The sequence below is a fragment of the Hemiscyllium ocellatum genome, chromosome 6 (genome assembly GCF_020745735.1).
Source record: "Hemiscyllium ocellatum isolate sHemOce1 chromosome 6, sHemOce1.pat.X.cur, whole genome shotgun sequence".
Lineage (NCBI taxonomy): Eukaryota > Metazoa > Chordata > Chondrichthyes > Orectolobiformes > Hemiscylliidae > Hemiscyllium > Hemiscyllium ocellatum.
Window position 1 is genome coordinate 49445919 of NC_083406.1, and position 14793 is coordinate 49460711.

The window sequence follows — 14793 nt, forward strand, 5'->3', positions numbered from 1 at the left end:
GCTTGTTTCCACACTGTAGAGATTCTATTCTATCACATTGCAATCATGTGCACCCTCAGATTCCTCTGCTCCAAGGAAACAAATACAATCCATCCAATCACACTTCACAACCAAAACTCCCAAGCCCAGGCAGCTTTTGTCTTTGTCGGAGGTATCACTGGCCAGGCTATCATTTATTGCCCATCCCTAACTACCAAGAGGGCAGTTAAGAGCCAACCACATTATTGTGGGTATGGAGTCACATATAGGCCAGAAAGGTAAGGACAGCATGGTCATTCCTTAAAGAAAATCAGTGAATCTGATTTTTTTTTTCCTGACAGTTTTGTGGTAACCATTGGACTATTAATTTCACAGTTTTATTGAACTGAAGTTCCACCATCTGCCACGGCAGGTTTCGAATCCTCCTCCACAGAATGTTATATGGGTCTTTGGATTAACAGCCTAATGATAAAGGCACTAGGTCATCACCTCCCAAAACATCCTGGTAAATCTCCTCTGTATACAAGGGCCCTCTGATTCTCAGGTCCCACTGTTCAAAATGGGGAGTTTGACTGAGTGGTACACCTGTCACACCATAATACAGGTGTCTTGTATGTTTCCTATACAAGAACAGATGGGAAAATTTGAGACTGGCTCCACATTTGAGGTACATTGATGAAAAACATAGGAAAATGTCAGCAGACTGCAGCTTCAACCAAAACCTCAAAGAGTCTATAAAATCCACGTGTTCTACCTTTCAACATTTGGCTTAATGAGGAGCTATTTTCAGCACTGGAATTACATCTTGTACCATCTCTATAAATATTCTGCATAAATTTTAGCAAAATGGTTATATTCCATCAAGTTCAAGTTTGAAAGTAGGAGACAGAAGGTGGTGGTAAAGGATTGCTTTGCAGACTGGAGGCTTGTACCAGTGGAGTGCCACAAGGATTGATGCTGGGCCCACTGCTTTTCACCATTTATAAAAGTGACTTGGATGTGAATATAGAAGGTATGGTTAGTAAGCTTGCAAGTGACATCAAAATAGATGGTGTAGTGGATAGTGAAGACGATTATCTCAGAGTACAATGGGACCTTGATCAGATGGGCCAATGGACTGAGGAGTGGCAGATGGAGTTTTATTTAAATAAGTATGAGGTGTGCATTTTGCTGAGGCCAACTATGGCACAAGTTTTACAGTTTATGGTAGGACCTTCTGAAGTGTTGCTAAAGAGACCAAGGGGTGCCGGTGCATAATTCGTTAAAAGCTGAGTCAGTTAGACAGGGTGAAAGCAGTGTTTAGCATGCTTGCTTTCATTGGTCAGATGTTGAGTTTGGAGTTGGGATGTCATGCTCAGGCTATATGTCCTGTCAAGGTCATTATGAGGCCACTTTTAAATTACTGCATACATTTCTAGTCGTTGTTCTATAAGGAAGATGTTGTTAAACTTGAGAGGATACAGACAAGATTTACAAGGATGCTGCCTGAGCTGGAGAATTTGAGTTATAAGGAGAAGCTGAGTACACTGGGTCTTTTTTCCCTGGACCATCGGAGGCTGAGGGGTGACCTTATAGAATTTTATAAAATAATGAGGGGCATGGATACAGTAAATATTTAAGGTCTTTTCCCCAGGGTAGGGGTGTCCAAAACTAGAAGGCACAGGTTTAAGGTGAACGGGGAAAGATTTAAAAAGGGCCTGAGGATAACAATTTCAGGTAAAGGGTGATGCAGCTACCAGAGGATGTGGTGGAGATGGGTACAATTATAAATGGCACCTGGATGGATATAACACTACGAAGGGTTTGTGGGCCAAATACTGCAAGTGGGACTAAGTCAGATTGGGATAACAAGTTTGCGTGGCCGAGTTGGACAGAAGGGTCTATTTCTGTGCTGTATAACTCTTTCACTCTATAACTAAGTAGTCAATTTGTTTTTCTTTATGCTTCTCCACTCAATGTTGTCTAGCATTGCAGAATGCTTCTAAACCAAGCATGGACTAGAAGAAAATGGAATTAAGACAATGAGGGATAATTTAATTTTATTCAAATTCAGTTTCCATTCATGTCATACATTTTGGCCTCATCTTTCATCCTTGAAATGGAAAAATTTAGAACAATCTGTGAAACAAATGTAAAGCAGGTTAGAATATTGGAATTCCTCTGCATAATCCAAGCTTTTGTACACTGTCTCCACTTTATTAAATGTCGACTATTAAGTAAACACTACTCAATCAGTTCCTGTAATTATTTCAGTCCTTCTCGTGTTCTCAGACTTTAAAAAACAAAACTAAGAGTATTCACCCAAAAACAAAAAAAAGGAGGAAAACTAGACCCTTAAAACACTCACAAACCCAAATGATGACATTTTATTGACTATTGCTGAAAATAAAATAAAAGCCAGAGATTAGAGATAAAGGCAAACTCCAGGCTAATCCAGAATGACAGTTAAGGTATCAGTTTTGAGTCCGTAATGGACACTTCAAATGGAGAATGTTTTCATTAAGTTAACTTAAAAAAAAGCTTGAATGTTCACCCAATAATCTGCTGTTAGCAATGTGATTTTAAATGCTATTATGTATAACACTGAAAGCAAAACTACAACTGTTTTGTTATGTAAGCAATATGCAGTGTGCAAAAGGCTTTTGGATTATTTAAGCGATAATTGGGTCAATGGGCTGAAAAATGGCAAATGGAATCCAATTTGGATAAATGCAAGGGATCGCATTTTGGTACAACAAACAAGGGTAGAGCTTATATGATTAATGATAAAGCCTTTAGGTAGTGTCGTAGAACAGATTGGCCCAAGGGTGCAGGTACATAATTCTTTGAAGGCTGCATCACTTACAGACAGCGTGTTTGGCACACTTGCGTTCATCACTCAGTCCTTTGAGTACATGAGTTGGAAAGTTACACTGAGGTTGTACAGAACATTGGTGAGGTCTCGTCTGGAATACTGTGTCCAGTTCTGGTCACCCAATTATAGTAGGGATATTACTAAACGGAGAGGATGAAGAAGAGATTTACCAGAATGATGCTGAGTATGGAAGGTTTGAATCAGAAAGAAAGGTTGGATAGACTGGGATTTTTTTCACTGAGGCATAGGAGATTGAGAGGCAACCTGAGAGAATTTTATAAGATAATAAGAGATTTGGTAGAATTAATAATGATGGTTGTCTTTTGCCTAGGTGGAGGATTTCAAGACTAGGAAGCACATTTTCAAAGTGAGAAGATAGAGTTAAAAAAGACACGAGAGGCAAATGTTTTACACAGATGGTGGTTTGCATGTGGAATGAACTTCCTGAGGAAGTGGTGGATGCAGCTACAGTTACAATGTTTGAAAGACGTTTGGATGGGTACACGAATAGAAAGGATTTGGAGAGATATGGACCAACGCCAGGCAGGTGGGACAAGTTGAGTTTGGGATTATGTTTGGCATGGACTACTTGGATCGAAGCATCTGTTTCATGCTGTATGATTATGTGCATGCTACTTTTCCCACACTGGACCTCTGATCAAAAAACAATGAAAAGTTAATAAAGTGTTTGAAATTACACCTATTATATGGATGAAGTTTAGGTGAACCTCTCCTTTTATGATTACTGTCTTTCTACAAAGTCTGCTTAAACATCAATGGCAGTTCTGATGCTCAAAATGTAACAAATAAACCAATTTGATGTTTCTAAGCAGTAAAACGGTGCGCAATTTGTAACTGGAAGATGGCTTAAATTATGTCTTCAGCTTTCACAGGAAGTAAATCAACTCTTTCAACTTCAGTTGTTGGACTTCATTTTAACTGTTCACTCAGACCTTACCTGTTTCATGTTAGCAGCAAGGAAAACAAAATAAACTGAGCAAAATCCAAGTTGTGTAATGATGAGGAAGAACTCAACAGTCACCCTAAAAAGAAAGGTATATCACTATCAATCAACCATCATTATAAAGGTAGGTGCTTTAACATTCATGTAACAAAAAGAACAAAACAACTAACATTTATATAGCACTTTTCAACACTGTAAACTATTTCAATCAATACAATAATTTTGGGCACACTGCATAGTCTCTTTTTTTTTAAGATTAGATTAGATTACGTACAGTGTGGAAACAGGCCCTTCGGCCCAACAAGTCCACAACGACCTGCCGAAGCGCAACTCACTCAGACCCATTCCCCTACATTTACCCCTGCCCCTAATACTACAGGCAATTTAGCATGGCCAATTCACCTGACCTGCACATCTTTGGACTGTGGGAGGAAACCGGAGCACCCGGAGGAAACCCACGGATGTGCAAACTCCACACAGACAGTCGTTCGAGGTGGGAACTGAAGCCGGGTCTCTGGCGCTGTGAGGCAGCAATGCTAACCACTGTACCACCGTGCCGCCCACTGCGTTGTCTCTTTTATAATGTGCGGCAAAATGGCAGGCATTTAATATGATCTTATGAAACGACAATGAGATCGTTTGTTTTCCAAGGCATAAATCAAGAATAAATATTGACTAAGATATGAGAAGATCTCCTTGCATACCTTGGAATATTGTCACGGGATATTTTACTTCACCTGAGGCAGGTGAGTTATTATAAAATGCCTCAGCTAAATGATGTCATTCCAATAGTACAACTCTTACTACTGCGCCAATGTGTCCAAATGTACTCAACAACTATTAGAGTCTGAATCCATACCATTTCCTCTTGGGGTAGAAAATCCGTCGGTCAGCTGTGCTATACTGAATTTTGATAGATCCCTTTACAAATCCTAAGGAACTTCCAGTTGGGAGGTAAAAAGTTGATCACCTGGTGTTTCCTGATATTTACAGACATGCATTCATTACCAACCCTCCATTTTCATGCTGCCAACAAACAAAATAATGGTTTGAACTGTCTTTCATTAAATAAGTGACATAGTGTTCAAAAAGTTGAGATGAAGGCAGGTCCAAAGGGAATATCAACTCATGCTCTGCCAAATAAGTTTGAATGTTGGCATTAAGTTTGATATTGGTTTCACATTTCATAGTTAGCAGAGTTCAAAAATCAAAAAGTCAAGGAAATACAGAGATTCATCAATATCTGAAAGGATGGGTTAACATTTCAAGACAAGACAGACATACAGGAGAAGATGGTACATTTTAAAGGATTCTGAAAATGTTCTGATAATATACTACAAAACGGCAACCAATCAAGTTACTCCTCATGTACAACTCAACCATGCCAAACATGTACACCAGGTGTGACATCGAGTCTTATGCCCAAAATCACAGCAACACAGTCAAATAGACAGTCCTGCCAAACACATGTTCCAAGTGATTAACTCATTAAAACATTTCAATAACGTAGCTGTACGGTCAATTACCACCATATAGATGGCATGCAAGAAGGGCACAAATCTGATATAACCAATATACTTCAACTCAGTTTGCACAAGATGGCTTAAAATTCAACACATGTACTAACTACAAAATGAATCACCAATCAGAAATCTTTGAAAAGATTCTCGGGCAATAAGAGTTGGAAAAGAATTAAACAGACAGTCTCTCTTTAACTCAGTTAATGCAATCCCACAATTACATATGTCACCCTTTCACTTTTTCCTACTCAAGGATACTCAAAGCTATAAAGACACTACCTAGTAAGATGGAATACACAGTATATTTGAAGGATATCAATGAGCAATTTTCCTATGATTCAATGTTTTCCTATCTTTGCTCAATAGTACAAAAACACTGCACTTAGAAGCCCTGAGAAAGATAGCACCATTGGGAACCCTAAATCCATCTCACTTGGAAAATGTGAACAGTGAGCATGACATGGCAGCAAAGCTTGAAGAGAAACAAGTGCTGGGGGCAGAACAGTCAAGATTTAATAGGGAAATAGCTACATTCATGCTATCTAATATGCCCTGCACTTGTAGGAATCCTGGAATTTACCAAACATTTAATATTTTATATTTATACATAGGTTCGACAAGAAATAAATACACTGCTTCTTAGCTGACAACTGCTGGGTGAATTGACAGTCAATCAAACAACTTGATAAAAGAATTGGTGGCATTTTTGAACTGAGGGTGTGAAGGCTGAACATAACAACAATCTTCAAGGCTATGGAATGAATTGCCTCCATGATTAAAGCTACCTGCTGGTCACCTTGAGGAGACTGCCCAACATTGACAGTCTTTACAAAGTGAAGTGCAGAATTCCCTTAACTATTGCAAATATAAAACTAGAGTTAATGTTTCAGGTCCAGTGACCCTTCCAGTGGTGCTGCCAGATCCGCTGAGTTTCTCTAGCAATTTCTGTTTTTGCTCCAGATTTCCATCAGCTGCAGTTCTTTGTTATATTTTAAAGTTAAGGTATTGCAGCAAAAAAAATCTAGTGTGTGTTTTTCTGGCAAAATGTCTTTGGGAGAAATAATGTGTCTGGGAATACAAAGTCAAATTTTCAACATTTGAAACAGTGAAACTCTACTACTATCAAATCACATTTATCACATAAAGTAAGTACTTTGACAAAAATAGCCACGGCCAAGGATCTCTGTATCTTATTAGAGACAATCAGCTCAAATCCTGCATTAAGTGTGAAACTGAATTCAACAAATCTGACCGTTCACAACTAGCATTAGAAAATTAATAAAAGAAAACTAATGTTCTCAGGGAGGAAAGTCTTTGATTACAGGACACAATGTCAGATTTAAAAAACAAGCTTGTTAGCGATATTTGAGAAGATTTGTAGCTCAGATTGATGATAAGTATGTAAGCTAGCTTGTTGAGCTTGAAGGTTTGATTTCAGGCGTTTCATCACCATGCTAGGTGAGCACATCATCAGTGCAAGTCTCCGGCAAAGCGCTGGTGGTATGTCCCGCCTCTCTATTTATAGGTCTTGGTTTCTTAAGGTAGGTGATGTCATTTCCGGTTCTTTTTTTCAAGGCAAGGTAGATAAGATCTAAATCGATGTGTTTTTTGATGGACTTCTGGTTAGAATGCCACACCTCTAAGAACCCTCATGTGTCTTTGTTTCGCCTGTCCTAGGATGTGTGCATTGTCCCAGTCAAAGTGGTATCCTTCCTTGTCTGTATTTATAGAAACCAGTGATAGTGGGTTGTGTCTTTTGGTGGCCAGTTGGTGTTCATGTATCCTGGTGGCACGTTTCCTGCTAGTTTGTCCAATGTAGTGTTTTTTTTTTACAGTTCTTGCATGGCATCTTGTAAATGACTTTAGTTTTGCTGGTACTATCTAATGGATCCTTTAGATTCATTAATTGCTATTTAAGTGTGGTGTTAGGTTTGTGGGCTACCCTTGGCAACACACTTAACTAGTATTCAGAGGCCCAGGGTAATGCTCTGGGTGACACAGATTGAAATCCCATCAAGGAAGCTGGTGGAATTTTATTCATTCATAAAATCCCCACACTGTGAAAACAGGCCATTTGGCCCAACAAGTCCACACCGAAACTCTGAAGGAAAATCCACCTACACCCACTTCCCTACCATATTACTCTACATTTACCCTTGACTAACGCATCTAACCTACACATCCCTGAACATTATGGGCAATTTAGCACAGCTAATTCACCTAACTTGCGCATCTTTGAATTGTGGGAGGAAACTATGGCACCCAGAGAAACCCACGCAGATACCAGGAAATGTGCAAACTCCACATAGAAGTTTAACTTAATTGTTGACAAATGAATCACCTTGTTTACTAATATCCTTTGGGAAAGGAAATCTGCTGTCCTCACTTTATCTGGCTAATATGTGACACAAGACCCAGCAATGTGGTTGATTGTCAACTGCCTTCTGAAATGGCCAAAGAAGCCAACCAGTTCAAGGGCAATTCCAGATGGGTAACAATATGCCTTAGCGACATCATCCACTTTCAGTGAATAAGTAAAGAACGGACTGAGAAAAATTTTACGTAGCACAGAAATTAATTCCTCTGGGCTACTGTTCAAAATATAAATAGACTATCAACATTGTTCCTCTCAACACCTTGCCATTACCTCCATTCTAAAACTACCAGATAGATCATAACTGTCAAATTGCAAAGTAAAGAAATATTGTCTGCAACTCTGTGTTCCTTTAAAAACACAAGATCTAATAATTTGATTTCAGGAAATTAAAGCTAACAGCACATAATATCAAATACAGAACAAAGAAAACCAGTGGGAAATGTCTGTCATTCACCATATCATGTTCATACATAATATATATTTACAAAGAGATGTCAGTATAGGGACCTAATTGCAACAGTTTAATAAATTCTAGACATTGAGTGTCCCACTGCATTCCATCAACTTTACCTTCCCCATGAAGCTTTGCTTCGAAGAAAAAAGAGTGGTCCTTGTTCCAAAGCAAATGTAACTGTGTCACCATAACTCAGACCTTGTTTTTGAAATCTGCATATAGAAAAGAAATTGCCAAGTATTAGCACTGCAACATCTAGAATAAAGAACAGCATAGGAATGGGCCTTTCAGCCCATGATGTTATGCTGAACATGATGTCAAATTAAACTAATCCCTTCTGCCTGGCCTTGGTTCACATCCCTCCATTTCCTGCAAATTCATATATTTATTGAAAAGTCTCAAATATAGCTATTGTATCTGCATCCACCACCCATCCCTGACAGCACATTCCAGACTCCTACCACTCACTGTGCAAATAAAAATGCCCCTCACTTCTCTTTTGATTTTTTCCCCTCTCATGTTAGATGCATGTGCTCCAGTATTAGACATTTCAATTCTGGGAAAAAGATTCCGACGGTCAACCCTATCTATGCACCTCACAAATTTATAGACTTCTATCAAGTCTCCTCTCAATCTCTGCTACTCCAGAGAAAACAACACAATTTTTTCTAGCCTCTCATTATAGCTCATACCCTCTAATCCAGACAGCATCCAGGTAAATCTCTTCGCACCCTCTCCAAAACCTCCACAGCCTTCCTGAAATGTGACAGCCCGAAGTGAATGCAAAACTCCAAATGTGACCTAACCAAAGTCTTGTAAAGCTGCAACATTACATCCTGACTCTTGTACTTAATTCGAGAAGTGTGTCGCTGGAAAAGCACAGCAGGTCAGGCAGCATTCAAGGAGCAGTAGCATTAACGTTTCAGGCATAAGTGCTTCATCAGAACATTCCTGATGCTATATGCCTTCTTTACCACTCTATCTACTTGTGTGGCCACTTTCAGGATGTTATGAACTTGAACTTCAAGATCGCTCTGTACATCAATACAGATCAGGGTCCTACCATTAACTGTAGATTTATCCTTAACATTTGATCTCTCAAAGTACTTACCCGGAGTAAACTCCATCTGCCATTTCTCCACCCATATCGGCTACTAACCCATACCTCACTGTATCATTTTACAACCTTGTACATATCCACAACTCCATTGATCTTTGTAACATTTTCATCCCAGTTACTTATACATACATATATATCACAAACAGCAGAGATCACATGCCAGACATCACAAGCAAAGACATGCCAGAGAATTCCTAGAGGCCTGGCACTCCAACTACAACACCATAAACAAGCACATAGATCTAGATGCTATCTATCAACCCCTCAGAAAACGAACAGGAAATGATATCACCACAAACCCCAGGAACCCCATCCAGGAGAAAGATATAAATAGAAAGCAGGAGACAACAGCTTCGCTTCACTTGGAGGTCGCCATTGATGATGTTACCTAGCCAGGTAATGAAATGTCTGGATATCAAACCTACAGCTCAGTGAGCAAACCTACACCCTAAACCTCAACCTGAGCTACAAAGCTTTACAAACCTTGTGTTCAATCAAGCTAGTAAGACATGACCTCCAATAGCTTCTCAACCACCAATGTAAGATTCACCGGTCTACAGTTACCTAGATTATCCTTATTTCTTCTTCTTGAACAGAGGAACAACAACTTGCCAATCCTTCGGGACCTTTCCAGTGGCTAACGAGGATACAAAGATCTTGGTCAAGGCCCCAGCAATATCCTCTCCTGCCTTTTTCAATAGCCTACAGTAAATTCTATCAGGCCCTTTGGACTTATCCAGCTGAAGACACTTCACAAGACCCAAAACTAATTCTTTTTTGATCTCAAAATGCCCTAACATGTTAGCATCCTCCATAATAATCCCACTATCCTCCATATCCTTCTCCTGGATGAAGACTAACAGAAAGTACTCATTTAGGATCTCACCCACATCCTCTGCCTCCAAGCACAAGTTCCCTCCTTTACCACTGAGTGGTCCTACTTTCTACCTAGTTATCCTCTTATTTTTAAAGTATGCAAAGAAAAGTCTTGGGATTCTCTTTAATGTTACTTGCCAAGGTCATTTCATGGCTCCTTCTTGTTCTCCTAATTCTCTTCATAAGTTCTTTCCTGCTTTCTTTACATTCTTCATGGGCCTGTCCAATTTTAGCTTCCTAAAACTAACATATGCTTCTTTTTTCCTTTTGACTAAATTCACAATGTCCCTCATTATCCAAGGGTCCCTTACCTTGCCATCCTTGTCCTTCCTCCTTATTGGAACATGCAAGTCCTGAACTCTCATCAGCAGATCTTTAAACAAGTCCCACATGTCAAATGAACACTATTTGTCTTCCCCCAATTTAGTACCTTCCCACAAAGTCTTAACGTACCCTTATTCAAAGCTTTCTTAAAACTTAAGGAGTTGTAATCACTGTTTCCAAAATGCTCTCTCCCACTGAAAAGCCAGTCACCTGGCCAGGCTCATTAGCCAATGCAAGGTCCAGTATGGCACCTCCTCTAGTTGGACTATCCACATTCTGTTTCAAGAAACCCTCTTGGATGCACTTAAATTCTGCACTGTCTAAACCTTTTGCTATAAGGGAGTCCCAGTCAATATTGAGGAAGTTAAAGTCACCCACTATGACAACCCTGTTGTTATTGCATCTTTCCCTAATCTGCGCACATATTTGTGCCTCAATATCTCGGTGACATTTGGGGAGCCTATAATATAATCCTATCAGAGTGTTTGCAGCCATCTTATTTTTGAGGTCTATCCATATTGCATCAGTGGATGAGTCTTCTAATATGTCCGCTGAGTGCAGATGTGACATTTTCCCTCATTGAACTCCTCCACTTCTTTCACCTTCTTCTCTGCCTTATCTAAAATAACAAAACCCTGGAAGAGTCCTGTGCTACTCTCAACCAAGTCTCTGTTATGGCCACAACATCACAGCCCTATGTATGATCCAGGCTCTAAGCTCACCTCCCTTACCTATCATAATTCTTGTGTTGAAATAAACACACTTCAGTCCATTAATACCATTATGTTCATTTACCTGTGTCTGCCTGGCCTTATGTTCTGACTTACTGTTCCTACCTTCCCCTCAGTCCCTCCACTTGCTGGCCTGCTGTATTGGTTCCCAGCCACCTGCCATTCTAGTTTAAATCCTCCTGGGTAGCACTAGTGAACCTCCCTACAAGGATAATAGTTCCCTTTCAACTTGGATGCAACCCAGTCCCTCTTAGATAGGTCACCCCTGCCCCAGAAGCAATTCCAATGATCCAAGAACCTGAAACCCTGCCCCCGTGCCAGCTCCTTAACCATGCATTAATCTGTTGGGTTTTTTTCTACCACTTGCCTCACTTGCAAGTGACACTGGTAGTAACCCAGAGACGTCCTGTTTTTCAGCCTCTTTCCTAACTCCCTGAACTCACTCCATAGTGAGTTGGTTCCAGTGTGTACAATAACCTCTAGCTGCTCACCCTACACCTTAAGAATTTCATGCAACCATTCAGAGATAATGTTTAATCCAGGCAACACATCATCTTGGAGTCTCAATCATGGCCACAGAAACGCCTGTCTGTGCTCCTAATTAGCAAGTCTCCTACTACTATGGCTCATTTGGACATTGCCCAGCCCTGCTCCAAAGCAGGGTCAGTCATGGTGCCACAGGCCTGGCTGTTGCTATTTACTCCCCTGACAGGCTCTTCTTTTGCAGAGGGGAATAACTGCAGAAGACTCCTGTATTACCTGCAGGTCCATCACTGAACCACAGCTCTATCACTGCCCAACTTGTCAGAATATTGCTGAACCCAAAACATTTTGAATCAGCCTCAACAATTTCTTCATCTGCCTCTCTCAGTATTCTGTAATAGATACCATCAGCTCCTCAGGTTTTTCCGATCTTAATATTTTTCAAAATACTCAAAGCCGTATCCTTTTTAATACTGACATACCTCAGAATATCAACATACCCTTTCCAAGATTCACCATCCACCCAAGAAAGAGCTGAATAGACTGGGGCTGTTTTCCCTGGAGCATTGGAAGCGAGGATTGACCTTATTGAGGTTTACAAAACTATGAGGTGCATGAATAGAATAAATAGACAAAGTTTTTTTCCCTGGGGTGGTGGAATCGAGAACTAGAGGGCATAGGTTTCAGGTGAGAGGGGTTAGATTTAAAAAGGGACCTAAGACGCAATGAGTTCATACAGAAGTTGATGTATGGAATGAGTTGCCAGAAGAGTGAAGGAGGCTAGGACAATGACAACATTTAAAAGCCACCTGGATGTGAATATGAATAGGAAGGGATCAAAGATATACGGGCCAAGTACCGGCAAATGGGACTAGATTAATTTAGGATATCTGGTCGACATGGACAAGTTGGACCGAAGGGTCTATTTCCGTACTGTACATCTCTATGATTCTACATCCTTCCTGTTTGTGAATTCATTAAAGGACCTCAGCAATTCCTCCACCTCCATCTATTAATTTCTTCCTTTGTCTTTCAGTGGACCTCTTGCTCCTTATTTACAGATAAAATGCCTTGGGGATTTTCTTTAATCCTGTTTGCCAAAGACATTTCTGGCCACTTTTAGTCTAATTCTTTGCTTGAGCTTTTGCTACTATCTTTGAATCCATTGAGGGTTCGATCTGTGTTCAGTTTCCTAAACCTTACAAATGCCTTGTCTAAGCTCACAATTTCTCCCGTCAACCAAGGTTCCCAAATCTTACCATCATTATTGTCCATTTTAACAGAAATATATGGGTTCCAAACCGTAATCACATTCTCACATGCCAATTTTGCCCTCAAACAGCCACCCCCAATCTACATTCCCCAGTTCCTGCCTAATATTACGATATTTACCTTTTCCCCAATCAACTAATTTTACCTGAGAACTACTGTTTGCTTATTCATAAGTAATTTAAAATGTTATGGACTTATGGTCACTGTTCGGAAGTGGTCCTCCACTGAAACTTCAATCACCTAGCCATGCTCATTCTCCAATGTAAGGTCTCATATGGCCCCTTCCCAGGTTGAACTATTTTTCGTGGTTTCAAACAGCTATACTGGACCCATCTAACAAATTCTTTCTCATACAAGGCCTTGGCAGGAAGAAAGTCCCAGTCAATTTGGAGAAGTTAAATTCACCCACTACAACAATCCCATTGCTTTTACACTTTGCCATAACTGATCCATGTATCTTTTTTTCTATCACTGCTGGGTATTGGGAGCCTCGTAGCACAATCCCCAAGTGATTGTACTCTTTATTTTCCCCGGTGCTATCCTTATGGCCTTGCTGAATGAACCCTCAGTACAGCTCTGAGATTCTCCCTAATCAGTAAGACAACTCCCCCACCTCTTTTACATCTGTTTCTCACCTGAAACATTCTAAGACTGGAACGTTAAGCTGCCAGTCTTGTCCTTCTCTCAATCAAGTATCTGTAATAATTATAACATCCCAGTTATTTATATTAATCCAAGCAGTAACTTCCTCTGCCTTACCTGTCATACTCCTTGCATTAAAAGAAATACACCTTAGACTGCCAGTCTCATTGTGTTCAGTAACCTCTCCATCTGTTCTTCTTCTTAGTCTTACTAGCCATAATCTCAGACTCCACCTCAGTCATTTTACTTACAGATCTACTGCTCCGATTCCCACCCCCCGCCACACTTGTTTAAATGCTGCCAACTGGCACTAGCAAAGCTCCTTGTCAGGTTACTGGTACCCCTGCAGTTTTGGTACAACCAGTCACCCATTGGTTGTTTTTTTCTCATAGTATTTATAGAGCTGCTTGATGTACATTTTCCCAAAATATTGTACTCTCATTTGATACCAGCATCAACAGTAAAAATCAGAGCAACAAAATAAAGAGCAAGGGTATTACAGTCCTCACATATAAACACAAGACAGTCAGTCATACTAAATTCAAAAAGAAGAAAGACATGGAGGCTAGGGAACTCAGGGAAATAAACACTAATGTCTTGAAAACACTCCGCATTACAGAAGAGGAGGTCCTGGAGTTCTTGAAAAATATGAACGCAGATACATCTCCAGGATCAAGTGTACCTCAGGAAGGTGGGGAGGCTGGGGGAGAAATTGCTTGACCCCTAGCAGAGCTATCTGTATAATCTACAGCCACAAATGAGGTGCTAGAGGATTGGAGGGTGGCTGATGTTGTGCCTTTACTTAAGAAAGGCTTAAAGAGAAACATGGGAACTACAGATATCAACTGTGTCTAAACTGTTGGGAGGAGATTTTGATAGATAGCTCCTGCTTGTCCTAATGCAGGTAAATTCTAAAAGAGGTAGTCAGCATGCTTTGTGCATGGGAAATTATGTCTCACAAACTGAGTTTTTTGAGGATGTGACTAAAAAGATAGAGGAGGGTAGAGCTGTAGACGTTATCCACATAAGCATTAGTAAAGCCTTTGACAAGATTCCACAGTAAAGCTGGAACACTTGGGAATCACTAACAGCTTGCCAAGTGGATACAAAATTGGCTTGTCCATAACTGAGAGAGAGTAACGGTGGAAGCCGGTGACCATTTGTGTTCCACAGGGATTGGTGCTGGGTCCTCTGTTG

At 40.2% G+C, this 14793-nt stretch overlaps 1 protein-coding gene across 5 annotated transcripts in view; it reads right to left on the minus strand.

The window, feature by feature from the left end:
- LOC132816685 (neutral amino acid uniporter 4-like) overlaps nucleotides 1–14793 on the minus strand; it is a 197838-nt gene that overhangs the window by 147574 nt on the left and 35471 nt on the right. For 4 of the 5 annotated variants that reach the window (XM_060826547.1, XM_060826545.1, XM_060826548.1 and 1 more), the window contains exons 5-6: nucleotides 8265–8360; nucleotides 3792–3876 (exon numbers count right to left, since the gene is read on the minus strand). In XM_060826547.1, the coding sequence (XP_060682530.1) occupies nucleotides 3792–3876; nucleotides 8265–8360 (181 nt within the window). The remainder of the gene's footprint in view (nucleotides 1–3791; nucleotides 3877–8264; nucleotides 8361–14793) is intronic. The other variant, XM_060826546.1, reaches the window with a different exon arrangement.